Source organism: Phyllobates terribilis, unplaced genomic scaffold (genome assembly GCF_046119375.1).
Source record: "Phyllobates terribilis strain yellow unplaced genomic scaffold, ASM4611937v1 Scaffold_1__5_contigs__length_1240528914, whole genome shotgun sequence".
Taxonomy (NCBI): Eukaryota; Metazoa; Chordata; class Amphibia; order Anura; family Dendrobatidae; genus Phyllobates; species Phyllobates terribilis.
Genome location: NW_027362761.1, coordinates 459,016,923 through 459,031,022, shown reverse-complemented (window position 1 = coordinate 459,031,022; position 14,100 = coordinate 459,016,923). Strand labels below are relative to the sequence as shown.

The 14,100-nt window shown below is 43.2% G+C and overlaps 1 protein-coding gene across 4 annotated transcripts in view; it reads left to right on the top strand.

Annotated features, from left to right (window-relative positions):
* Positions 1-14,100, top strand: part of ADGRV1 (adhesion G protein-coupled receptor V1) — a 627,077-nt gene that overhangs the window by 413,398 nt on the left and 199,579 nt on the right. For all 4 annotated transcript variants that reach the window (XR_012320105.1, XM_073678624.1, XM_073678616.1 and 1 more), the window contains one exon: positions 1,645-1,745. Coding sequence is in view for 3 of the 4 variants with exons in the window: in XM_073678624.1 (XP_073534725.1) it covers positions 1,645-1,745 (101 nt within the window). In the remaining variant the exon portion in view is untranslated. The remainder of the gene's footprint in view (positions 1-1,644; positions 1,746-14,100) is intronic.

The following is a 14,100-nucleotide window of genomic DNA, read 5'->3' as shown; positions in this document are numbered from 1 at the left end:
TATTAGTAGCCGGGGAAGGGGCCATTAGCCAAAAATGTTCCCTGGCTATTAATATCAGCCCACAGCTGGCTAGATTACAGGGAGACCCCAGACATTTTTTTTACATGGGGTCCTCCCTATAAACTCTAACCAGCAAAGGCTAAACAGACTGCTGCGGGCTGATATTAATAGCCAGGGAAGGGTCATGAATACTAGCCCCCTCCACGGCTATTAATATCACCCCTTAGCAGTCCCAGAAATGGTGCATATCTGGCGCTTAGCCTAAGCTCTTCCCACTGCCCTGTAACGGTGGCGAGTGGGGTAATGGGGTTGGGGTTCACGTCAGCCTTGTATTGGCGACTGACGTGAAGCCCAGGTTAGTAATGGAGGGTGTCTATAAGACGCCCCCATTACTAACCACGTAGTAAAGTTATCGCCGCTTTTTCAATAAAATACACGGCCAGAATAAAGTATTTTAATGAAATAAAAAACACACATTTTTTTTTTAAAAAAAATTATTGTACAGGTCCGCGAAGTCATTGATCTTCTGAAAAAAAACGTAAAATAACAAATAACCATATCCCTCACCTGTCCGCCGTCAGCGACGCAGTCCACATACCGCCAACGATTGTCCCACGGCGATCCGGGTCACTTTTACAGCAGTGACATCAGCAATCACTGATGTCACTGCTGTAGAAGACAGCACTGTAAATTGACAGGAGTGTAAAATCACTCCTGTCAGTATACATTGCTGTGCAGAAGGTCATTGGGGTTCATCAGCTGAAGATCAGCTGATCAGCCCCGGTGATCTCTCACCACCATCTCACCACGTGAGCGAGACCAGGAGGACACCGGGGGCCGCCGTACAGGTGAGTATAAGGATTTTTTTTTACTTTTTTTATCTTTTTTTACCTGCCGGTGGTTCCCGGCTTTGCTGAGGAGACTACTTCTCCCTCAGCCACGCGCTCTCGCTGTTATCCGCGGGAGCGGCGGTCGGATGAGAGGAGTTGTAGTCCTCCGCTCCCGACCCGGGTACTACCCGCAGCGCGTTTCCGGAGCGTTTCCCGCTCATTGGCTTTAATTGAAACGCAGCAAGTATGCAGGTATAAATATTATACCTGCGGATTTGCTGCGTTTCAATTAAAGTCAATGGGCGGGAAATGCTCCGGAAACGCTGGGCTATGGTGCGTTTTTTTCCGCAATGCTAATCCTGAGCGGAAATTTCCGCATCATGTGCACAGCACATCAGGATTAGCATTGCTATAACTGGCAGACCTATTAACAAGCGTTTTTGCAGCATCAAAAACACATCGTGTGCACATAGCCTAATTCCTAACTCTCAGATTTCTGAGATGTTCCATAGACTTCATTGTTCACTGGAGAACAATGGATATTTAAATCCTTGAAAAGTAGAACATAAAATGTTCGCAGGATCATTGAGGATAGTTACAGTATCAATGCTGTATTGAGCTCACCGATAATGCTGGACTTTATCACTTCAATAGGTCTTAATAAAAAGTGCGGACTGTAGATGTATAACAGTTTTTGGGAGGATAGTTATAACTCGTACATGGTACACAATACAATATTTGTGATCTGTTATTTAGGAAAAAGATGAAATTTACTTAATGTGCAAATACCATTCTCCACCCTTCTTACCCTCAGGGTTTACCTTGGCCATCCTCTCACAGTTATTCTGCACAAGGTCGTCCATGTTTGCAGCTAAGCTTCTCACTCACATGATGGTGGCTTGTTTAGGAACACAGGTAAGATGCTCCATCATTTATTACTATAGAAAAGCTGAACTATTAAAATCAATTGTGGTTACACACTTTTGTAGCTGTATAAACAGCGTGCATGAAAGTGAGTTGTACCTTAAATACAGACCAAAAGATGTGAGACTGATTTTCATGGTCCAAGTACAAATGCAAGTCTCCTGATCTAAACTAACAGCCTCAGTCACAATTCCCAAAGTGACCCTAGATCTCCTGAAAATTGCGACCTCTATATGGACCGGATTTGTGAAAGTGACCATCTAGGTATAACTGCAGTGAAAATGTAGGATAAAAATAGTAACTATAGAATATACAGGACTAGACCACACTACAAATGTTTTGTCTCTTTTAACATTTTTCATCAAGGGTCATCAGAAAATGACCTGTCATTTAAATCAGGTTTTTATGTAACATGTATTTATTTAAAAGATCCAATATTTTTTTATTTTAATACCATGATCTTTTTGACACTGGCCCCTGGGACTTCTTTAGACACAGACTTACAACGGTCAGACTGTGACCCTATCTTTTGTATTAAAGCATCTAATGAGCACATGTAAAGGTCATTGTGACTGAAGGGGGAGCCTGGTCAGCGGTGGCATCACTTCTTGTGATTGGTGGTTCCTATGTTATCAGTGGTGTATAGAGGTGTTACCTCTCACTGTAATACTGCCTCTGATGATAAGAAAACTCTTGTAAACTCTCCCTGAAAGGACAGGAAGTTAGATTCTATAGTAGCCCCAATGGCCATTGCGAAAATTGCAGGATTACTAAATCAGATTTTTAATAAAGATCATTATATGATGTGGAAAAAAAATAATTGACAATTGAAAATATATATATAACCCAAAAACGTACCGTATTTTTTGGACTATAAGACGCACCGGACCATAAGACGCAGGTTTCAGAGGAGGAAAATAGAAAAAAAAAATTAAGCAAAGAATGTGGTCATGGTGCTCTGTTAAGGGGGAGGGGGAGTTCTCCTAACACTGTTATAGGGGTAATGTCCCCCAATTCTTTTAATATCCCCCATCCTGGTATATATGGCCCCCTCCTTCCTGTTATACGTGACCCTCATCCCCATCCTGATATGCATGGCACCCCAATTCCCCATCCTGACATGCATGGCACCCCAATCTCCCATCCTGGTATGCATGGCCCCCTCATCCCTCTTCCTGGTATGTATGGCACCCATCATCCTTTTATGTATGGCCCCCCTCACACCCATCCTGGTATGTATGGCACCTTCATCCCTCTTCCTGGTATGTATGGTACCTTCATTCCTCTTCCTGGTATGTATGGCACTCTTCATCCCTCCTGTATGTATGGCCCTCTTCATCCCTGTATGTATAGCCGCCCTCATCCTTCATCCTGGTATGTATGCCCCCCCTCATCCTGGTATGTATGGCCCCCTTCATCCCTGTATGGATGGCCCCCCTCATGCCTCATCCCTGTATGGATGGCCCCCCTCATGCCTCATCACTGTATGGATGGCCCCCCTCATGCCTCATCCTTGTATGCATGGCCCCCTTCATCCCTGTATGTATGACCTCCCCTGATCCCCGTCACGCTGCACAGAAAAAAAATAAACTTTCATACTCACCTCCTCTCTCCTCCAGCTCTGTGTCTCGCTCTGTGCTGGAATAGTCACTGCTCCCCACGCCGGGACTGCGTACGTGGGGAGCAGTGACCATTCATTCTCCCTAATAGCACGCACACTTTAGCTGCAGCGCGGCTCCTGCTGCGCTCAGCGGTCAGCGTGCCCGCTATTAAAGTCTATGAATATTCACCACACCCATGGGAGTGGTTCCCATGGGCGTGGGGAGCAGTGAATATTCATTTTCTTTAGTAGTGGGCATAGTGTAGGCTGCAGCAGGCTGCTGCTGCCTCCTGTGCACCGCTACTCAACCACTGTCGCTTCCTCCACATCCCCCACCACCCACAGCCACAGTATTTATGTAAATCGGACTATAAGACCCATCCCCTACTTTCCTCCAAAAATTTTTAGGAAAAAAGTGCGTCTTATAGTCCGAAAAATACTGTCATTTAAACAATAGTTCATTTTCTGATGACATATTCCTATTAAAGTCTCCAAGACCCTTTCATGTAAAGAAAAGTGGGTCTGCTTGTTATTACGGTATATACCGTATTTATCGGACTATAAGACGCACCGGACCATAAGACGCACCTGGGTTTTAGAGGAGGAATATAGGAAAAAAAATTAAGCAAAAAATGTGGTCATGATGCACTCATCCCACATCCTGATATGCGTGGCACCCCCACATCTTGGTATGCCTGGCACCCCCACATCCTGGTATGCATGGCACCCCCTCATCCTGGTATGCCTTGCACCCTCACATCTTGGAAAACACATAGAGAACAAAAAACGATATAAGGGGCCACTGGATTTGAGGATTTATATCAAAGCTTATTAACAATAAATAGTCACACAATAGGGATAAGTGCAAGTACAATAGGATGGACTAAAAAAGCCATAAAAACAACCCACTCCACATGGCAGTCATCATACTAAGCCCCATATTATATATACTTCCGTCATAAATTTAAGACATAGAAAAGCAGAGAAGATGCCACCATGGAGAACATAACAAGTGACAACTCTATGCCAGATACACAAAGTAATCTGTCTTAGTGCCCTTATATCATATAGAGGGTGAAAGAAATGCTCATAAACAGTAACATATACATTATCCCCAGAGCATTCACCATATACATATACATACCAGGGTAAATCGACCCAGGTCACGGAATAATCCGGGGGCAACCAGGAAATAAGGAGCCTAATAGGAGAGCGCACACATGGAGTGGGATGCCCCGACGCGCGTTTCGAACTCCCTTCGTCAGGGGGCATGAGGATAAGGTGAATAGGTATGATTATATAGGGGCCGAATACCATCGTAACTCGGAAGTAGCGTTGGTGTCCCTATGGCAAACAAGGACGCCAGCCGGTGTCCACGTGAACCGGATATGACGCATGCGTCACCATGGAGATCGAGTCGCCGGCCGGCCTCCACGTCACGTGACATCCAGCGGCACGGATTGCAATGCCGGATGTCAGTAAAGATACAGAGAGCAGACAGGCACCGAGAAATCCACAGCACGCATGCGCGCCCAGTCACAGCGTTCCCTTACATGCAGGTACCCAATATATAGTGCGATATTGGATTCATACCAGAACAGGAAGCCTGCAAGAGAAAAGGGGAGCCGGACCACCAATTGGTAGCAAAAGAGTATATCCATAAGGTCACAGACAATATAGTATAATACAAAGGTTACAGAATTAAAGATGCTATTTATAACCAATAAGTAGTTAAAAACCCACATATTTATACATCAACTAGATGAATCAAAGGCAACTTGTCACTAAAAGGAAAGGCACAGGATAGTAATCAGAGAAGCATATCCTAAGAGGCACATAGAGTAACCTAATTCACACAAAATATACATATCTCCAAATTACTATAAATTACAACAGCGTACACAATCCTGGTCCACAGCCATCCATTAGAAGAAAAAAATATACCATATAAATTGAATATAACATACAGAGATAGTATATACCATTCATTTCTGTCTTTGATTATCATAAATTTTGTTTTATTATATCAATATATATACACATTCTGTATATCATGACCACATATATACAGTGCCTACAAGTAGTATTCAACCCCCTGCAGATTTAGCTGGTTTGATAAGATGCAAATAAGTTAGAGCCTTCAAACTGCAAACGAGAGTAGGTTTTATGAACAGAAGTTTGAATCTTACAAACCAAAAAGTTATGTTGCTCAGTTGAATTTTATTAAATTTTAAACATAAAAGTGTGGGTCAATTATTATACAACCCCTATGTTTAATATTTTGTGGAATAACCCTTGTTTGCAATTACAGCTAATAATCGTCTTTTATAAGACCTGATCAGGCCGGCACAGGTCTGTGGAGTTATCTTGGCCCACTCCTCCATGCAGATCTTCTCCAAGTTATCTAGGTTCTTTGGGTGTCTCATGTGGACTTTATTCTTGAGCTCCTTCCACAAATTTTCAATTGGGTTAAGGTCAGGAGACTGACTAGGCCACTCCAACACCTTGACTTTTTCCCTATTGAACCAGGCCTTGGTTTTCTTGGCTGTGTGCTTTGGGTCGTCGTCTTGTTGGAAGATGAAATTACGACCCATCTTAAGATCCTTGATGGAGGAGCGGAGGTTCTTGGCCAAAATCTCCAGGTAGGCCGTGCTATCCATCTTCCCATGGATGCGGACCAGGTGGCCAGGCCCCTTGGCAGAGAAACAGCCCCACAGCATGATGCTGCCACCACCATGCTTGACTGTAGGGATGGTATTCTTGGGGTCGTATGCAGTGCCATCCAGTCTCCAAACGTCACGTGTGTGGTTGGCACCAAAGATCTCGATCTTGGTCTCATCAGACCATAGAACCTTGAACCAGTCTGTCTCAGAGTCCTCCAAGTGATCATGAGCAAACTGTAGACGAGCCTTGACATGACGCTTTGAAAGTAAAGGTACCTTACGGGCTCGTCTGGAACGGAGACCATTGCGGTGGAGTACGTTACTTATGGTATTGACTGAAACCAATGTCCCCACTGCCATGAGATCTTCCCGGAGCTCCTTCCTTGTTGTCCTTGGGTTAGCCTTGACTCTTCGGACAAGCCTGGTCTCGGCACGGGAGGACACTTTCAAGGGCTGTCCTGGCCGTGGAAGGCTAACAGTAGTTCCATAAGCCTTCCACTTACGGATGATGCTCCCAACAGTGGAGACAGGTAGGCCCAACTCCTTGGAAAGGGTTTTGTACCCCTTGCCAGCCTTGTGACCCTCCACGATCTTGTCTCTGATGGCCTTGGAATGCTCCTTTGTCTTTCCCATGTTGACCATGTCTGATTGCTGTTCACAAGTTTGGGGAGGGTCTTAAATAGTCAGAAAAGGCTGGCAAAAGAGATCTTTAATCCACACATGTGAAGCTCATTATTCTTGGTGCCTGAACTACTTCTTAATACTTTAGGGGGACCAAACAGAATTCTTGTGGTTTGAGGGGTTGAATAATAAATGACACTCTGAATTAACTTTTTACGTTTTAAAAAAAAAAAAAATCAAAAACAAAATTTGCTGCAGTGCATTTCCCACTTCCAGGCTGATCTACAGTACAAATGTCACAATGCCAAGTTAATTCCGCATGTGTCAACCAGCTAAATCTGCAGGGGGTTGAATACTACTTGTAGGCACTGTATAAGCAAATAACACATAACAGAGAAGGCCACAGATACACAGTGTTCCTTTCCATGATTTCCTTCAATTAATGGTCCTTTGTGATCTTATGGCAGATGAGGGATATATTCATATAACCAGTAGAAAGGTCCACGTAGGAAAGTGAGTAGGGGACAACCAAAACGAAAAAAAGTTTCGTTTTGGTTGTCCCCTACTCACTTTTCTACGTGGACCTTTCTACTGGTTATATGAATATATCCCTCATCTGCCATAAGATCACAAAGGACCATTAACCCCTTTACCCCCGAGGGTGGTTTGCACGTTAATGACCGGGCCAATTTTTACAATTCTGACCACTGTCACTTTATGAGGTAATTACTCTGGAACGCTTCAACGGATCCCCCTGATTCTGAGACTATTTTTCGTGACATATTGTACTTCATGATTGTGGTAAAATTTCTTCGATATCACTTGAGTTTATTTGTGAAAAAAATGGAAATTTGGCGAAAATTTAGAAAATTTTGCAATTTTCAAAATTTGAATTTTTATGCCCTTAAATCAGAGATATGTCACACAAAAGAGTTAATAAATAACATTTCCCACATGTCTACTTTACATCAGCACAATTTTGGAACCAAAATTTTTTTTTGTTAGGGAGCTATAAGGGTTAAAAGTTGACCAGCGATTTCTCATTTTTCCAACAAAATTTACAAAACCATTTTTTTAGGGACCACATCACATTTGAAGTCACTTTGAGAGGTCTTTATGACACAAAATACCCAAAAGTGACACCATTCTAAAAACTGCAACCCTCAAGGTGCTCAAAACCACATTCAAGAACTTTATTAACCCTTCAGGTGCTTCACAGGAATTTTTGGAATGTGGAAGAAAAAAATGAACATTTAACTTTTTTCACAAAAATGTTACTTTAGACTCAATTTTTTTTATTTTCACAGGGGTAACAAGAAAAAATGGACCCCAAAATTTGTTGTGCAATTTCCCCTGGGCACGCAGATACCCCATATGTGGGGAAAAAACACTGTTTGTGCGCACAGGCAGGGCTCGGAAGGGAAGGAGCGCCATTTGACTTTTTGATTGTAAAATTTGCTTGAATAATTAGCGGATGCCATGTTGCGTTTGGAGAGCCCCTGTGTGCCCAAACATTGGAGCTCCCCCACAAGTGACCCCATTTTGGAAACTAGACCCCCCATGGCACCTATCTAGATGCATAGTGAGCACTTGGAACCGACAGGTGCTTCACAAATTGATTCGTAAAAATGAAAAAGTTTTTTTTTTTTCACTTTTTCATTTTTACGAATCAATTTGTGAAGCACCTGGGGGTTCCAAGTGCTCACTATGCATCTAGATAGGTGCCTTGGGGGGTCTAGTTTCCAAAATGGGGTCACTTGTGGGGGAGATCCAATGTTTGGGCACACAGGGACTCTCCAAATGCAACATGGTATCCGCTAACAAATTGAATGGAAAATCGGCTCAAATTGTTAGAGGACATAATGTTGCGTTTGGAGAGCCCCTGTGTGCCAAACATTGGAGCTCCCCCACAAGTGATCCCATTTTGGAAACTAGACCCCCCAAGGCACCTATCTAGATGTATAGTGAGCACTTGGAACCCCCAGGTGCTTCACAAATTGATTTGTAAAAATGAAAAAGTGTTTTTTTTTCACTTTTTCATTTTTATGAATCAATTTGTGAAGCACCTGGGGGTTCCAAGTGCTCACTATGCATCTAGATAGGTGCCTTGGGGGGTCTAGTTTCCAAAATGGGGTCACTTGTGGGGGAGCTCCAATGTTTGGGCACACAGGGACTCTTCAAATGCAACATGGTATCCGCTAACAAATTGTCGGCTCAAATTGTTAGCGGACACCATGTTGCGTTTGGAGAGCCCCTGTGTGTCCAAACATTGGAGCTCCCCCACAAGTGACCCCATTTTGGAAACTAGACCCCCCAAGGCACCTATCTAGTTGCATAGTGAGCACTTGGAACTCCCAGGTGCTTCACAAATTGATTCGTAAAAATGAAAAAGTGAAAAAAAAAACACTTTTTCATTTTTATGAATCAATTTGTGAAGCACCTGGGGGTTCCAAGTGCTCACTATGCATCTAGATAGGTGCCTTGGGGGTCTAGTTTCCAAAATGGGGTAACTTGTGGGGGAGCACAAATGTTTGGGCACACAGGGACTCTTCAAATGCAACATGGTATCCGCTAACAAATTGTCGACTCAAATTGTTAGCGGACACCATGTTGCGTTTGGAGAGCCCCCTGTGTGCCCAAACATTGGAGCACCCCCACAAGTGACCCCATTTTGGAAACTAGACCCCCCAAGGCACCTATCTAGATGCATAGTGAGCACTTGGAACCCCCAGGTGCTTCACAAATTGATTCGTAAAAATGAAAAAGTGAAAAAAAAACACTTTTTCATTTTTATGAATCAATTTGTGAAGCACCTGGGGGTTCCAAGTGCTCACTATGCATCTAGATAGGTGCCTTGGGGGGTCTAGTTTCCAAAATGGGATCACTTGTGGGGGAGCTCCAATGTTTAGGCACGCAGGGGCTCTCCAAACGCAACATGGCGTCCGCTAACAATTTGAGCCGATTTTCCATTCAGTTTGTTAGCGGACACCATGTCGCGTTTGGAGAGCCCCTCATGTGCCTAAACAGTGGAGCTCCCCCACAAGTGACCCCATTTTGGAAACTATACCCCTCAAGGATTTTATTAAGGTGTATAGTGAACATTTTGAACCCAGAGGTACGACACAGAATTTGTTTACATTAGGTCATCATATTGAATAAGTTGTCATTAGTCTTGAGCGCAAGTGCTCGCTACTTGAGTTTGCATCGGGTACTCAGGTATGCACCATGTACAGCGTGTGCTCGAGTGACATGCTCGAGTCCCTGCTCCGCATGTTTCACGGTTATTAGACACCCAAAAAAAAACATGCGGGGATCGCTCGTGCATGGCAGGCAATCCCCGCAAAGTTTTTTTGGCCGCGAAGCATATGGGGCGGACACTCGAGCATGTCACTCAAATACCCACGATACTCAATGCATACCAGAGCACCCGATGCAAACTCAAGTAGCGAGCACTTGCGCTCAACACTAGTCGCCATATCGTCATCTTTTTTTCTTACTTTTGAAAAAAATCCCAACCCCATCACAACCCTAACCCCAAACCCAGCTCTAACCCTAACCCCAAACCCAGCCCTAACCCTAGCCCAACCCTAACCTGAGAGTTTATTTTTTACGCCGTTCCTCGTGCGGTATAAGTGATTAGACGACTTTATTCTTCGGGTCGGTGTGATTACAGCAATACCAGAATCATATGGGGTTTTTATGACTGACAGCAGTCACACACTAAAAGACGCATTTTTTGTAAAATCTAGTTTTTGCATCGCCATATTTTGAGAGCTATGTGATGGCTCGTTTTTTGCGGGATGAGTTGACTTTGTTATTGGTGCCATTTTTAGGCACGTGACATTTTTTGATCGCTTTCTATTCCGATTTTTGGGAGGCAGAATAAACAAAAACCAACAATTCAGGAATTGTTTTTTTTTTTTTTTTATTCTCTTCCGCGTGTGGTAAAATTGATAAGGCAGCTTTATTCTTCGGGTCAGTACGTTTACAGCCGTACCACATTTATATAGTTTTTCTATGTTTTGCACTTTTACATAATAAAAGCAATTTTATAGAAAAAATTATTTTTTAGCATAGCTTTATTCTGAGAGCTATAACTTTTTTACTTTTCGGCTGATGGAGCTGTATGGCGGCTTGTTGTTTGCGGGACGAGATGAAGTTTTCAGCGGTACCATTTTTATTTATATTTGTCTTTTTGATCGCGTGTTATTCCATTTTATGTTAGGCGGTATGGTGATAAAGCATTGTTTTTTTGCTTCGTTTTTTTTTTTTTTTTTTTACAGTGTTCACTGAAGGGGTTAACTAGTGGGACAGTTTTATAGGTCAGGTTGTTCCGGACGCGGCGATACCAAATATGTGTACTTTTATTGTTTTTTTTGTTTTTTTTTTATAATAATATTTATTGATGGGTACATTATATTTTTATTTTTGGTGGATTTTATTTTTTCTTTTTTTTTTTTATATTTTTCCAATTTTTTTTTTCACTTTCTGATAGTTTTTATAGTTTATTACTTTGTCCCACTATGGGACTTTCACTTTTTTTTCTCTGATCGCCTGCATGGCACAGGAATGCAGCACCATCCCTGTGCCATGCAGGCTGTCAGCGCTGGACAGGGAGAAGATTGTTTGGAGATGCACTGCGCATGTCCAAATAATCTTCCTGCTGTCTGGTGATCCGGATGTTGTCATGACGACATCGGGTCGTCATGGCAACATCCTGGAAGCCGCGGCAGATATCGCTGGAGGCCAGAAGAGGAGGTGAGTATGGGCGATCACCTCCCCTTGCCACCGCAATGCTGCGACTGACTGCGATCGACTTCGATCGCAGCATTGCGGGGGTTAATCTGCACATAGCTCTGGGTGTCAGCTGTGACAATCAGCTGACACCCACCCGCGATCGCGCCCGCACAGCCTGTGTGCGGGCGAAATCGCCAGGGCGTACTAATACGTATCAGGTCCATAAGGCCCAGGGCACAGATACGTACTAATACGCCCTTGGTCGTAAAGGGGTTAATTGAAGGAAATCATGGAAAGGAACACTGTGTATCTGTGGCCTTCTCTGTTATGTGTTATTTGCTTATATATATGTGGTCATGATATACAGAATGTGTATATATATTGATATAATAAAACAAAATTTATGATAATCAAAGACAGAAATGAATGGTATATACTATCTCTGTATGTTATATTCAATTTATATGGTATATTTTTTTCTTCTAATGGATGGCTGTGGACCAGGATTGTGTACGCTGTTGTAATTTATAGTAATTTGGAGATATGTATATTTTGTTTGAATTAGGTTACTCTATGTGCCTCTTAGGATATGCTTCTCTGATTACTATCCTGTGCCTTTCCTTTTAGTGACAAGTTGCCTTTGATTCATCTAGTTGATGTATAAATATGTGGGTTTTTAACTACTTATTGGTTATAAATAGCATCTTTAATTCTGTAACCTTTGTATTACTTTGTATTATACTATATTGTCTGTGACCTTATGGATATACTCTTTTACTACCAATTGGTGGTCCGGCTCCCCTTTTCTCTTGCAGGCTTCCTGTTCTGGTATGAATCCAATATCGCACTATATATTGGGTACCTGCATGTAAGGGAACGCTGTGACTGGGCACGCATGCGTGCTGTGGATTTCTCGGTGCCTGTCTGCTCTCTGTATCTTTACTGACATCCGGCATTGCAATCCGTGCCGCTGGATGTCACGTGACGTGGAGGCCGGCCGGCGACTCGATCTCCATGGTGACGCATGCGTCATATCCGGTTCACGTGGACGCCGGCTGGCGTCCTTGTTTGCCATGGGGACACCAACGCTACTTCCGGGTTACGATGGTATTCGGCCCCTATATAATCATACCTATTCACCTTATCCTCATGCCCCCTGACGAAGGGAGTTCGAAACGCGTGTCGGGGCATCCCACTCCACGTGTGCGCTCTCCTATTAGGCTCCTTATTTCCTGGTTGCCCCCGGATTATTCCGTGACCTGGGTCGATTTACCCTGGTATGTATATGTATATGGTGAATGCTCTGGGGATAATGTATATGTTACTGTTTATGAGCATTTCTTTCACCCTCTATATGATATAAGGGCACTAAGACAGATTACTTTGTGTATCTGGCATAGAGTTGTCACTTGTTATGTTCCCCATGGTGTCATCTTCTCTGCTTTTCTCTGTCTTAAATTTATGACGGAAGTATATATAATATGGGGCTTAGTATGATGACTGCCATGTGGAGTGGGTTGTTTTTATGGCTTTTTTAGTCTATCCTATTGTACTTGCACTTACCCCTATTGTGTGACTATTTATTGTTAATAAACTTTGATATAAATTCTCAAATCCAGTGGCCCCTTATATCGTTTTTTGTTCTCTATGTGTTTTCCGCGCCTATTTAACGATGGGGTTTTATTTAGTCCATTATTGGTAGTGTTCAATATGGTAATAAATGGGATACTAATTTAAAATGTACACCTGTTTAGGGTGTACACACTACCTTTTTCCCATGAATTGTGTATATTATTACCCTCACATCTTGGTATGCATGGCACCCCCACATCCTGGTATGCATGGCACCCCCACATCCTGGTATGTATGGCACCCCCACATCTTGGTGTGCCTGGCACCCCCACATCCTGGTGTGCCTGGCACCCTCACATCCTGATATGTATGGCACTTTCATCCCCATTACACAAAAAAATAAACATTCATACTCCCCGTTCTTCACTCTGCTCCAGCATCGCATCCTGCTCTGCTGCCAGCATGGATCTCCCTGCAGTGACTTCACGCTCCTTAATAGTGGGCGCACACTGCAGCTGCAGCGCAGCTCCTGCTGCCGGGCATTCGCGTGTGCCTGCTATTAAAGAGCATGAATATTCACCCCCTCTCCACTCCCATGGGCGTAAACGTGGGGAGCAGTGAATATTCATTTTCTTTAGCAGTGGGGACAGTGTAGGCTGCAGCAGCCGCTGCTGCCTCCTGTACCCCGCTCCTCCACCGCTGCTGCTCTCCCCATACCCTCACCACCCAGAGTAACAAGACAGTAAATTAGAAGGTTTGGACTATAAGACGCACCCCCCACTTTCCTCCAAAATTCTGGAGGAAAAAAGTGCGTCTTATAGTCCGAAAAATACGGTATACATATATAAAATTTGTGTGAGCTTTCTTCTTAGCATTATTACCATTGTCTGAATGTATGGTATTGGTAAAGCAGGGGTGGCATTACATTTTTTGTTTGTTTTAATAATGTGGAAATAGTATCTATATTAAAGGGAATCTGTAAGTAGGATCAACCATCCTAAACCGTCTTTATGGGATATAGGTCATAGGAAGCTGAATAAAACAATATCCTGATATCTGCGATCCAATGTCTTATTCCAGAGAAATCCATGTTTATCTTATATGAAAATGAACTGTTCAGGACTATGGGCCGGACACTGATCTGTATGAGAAT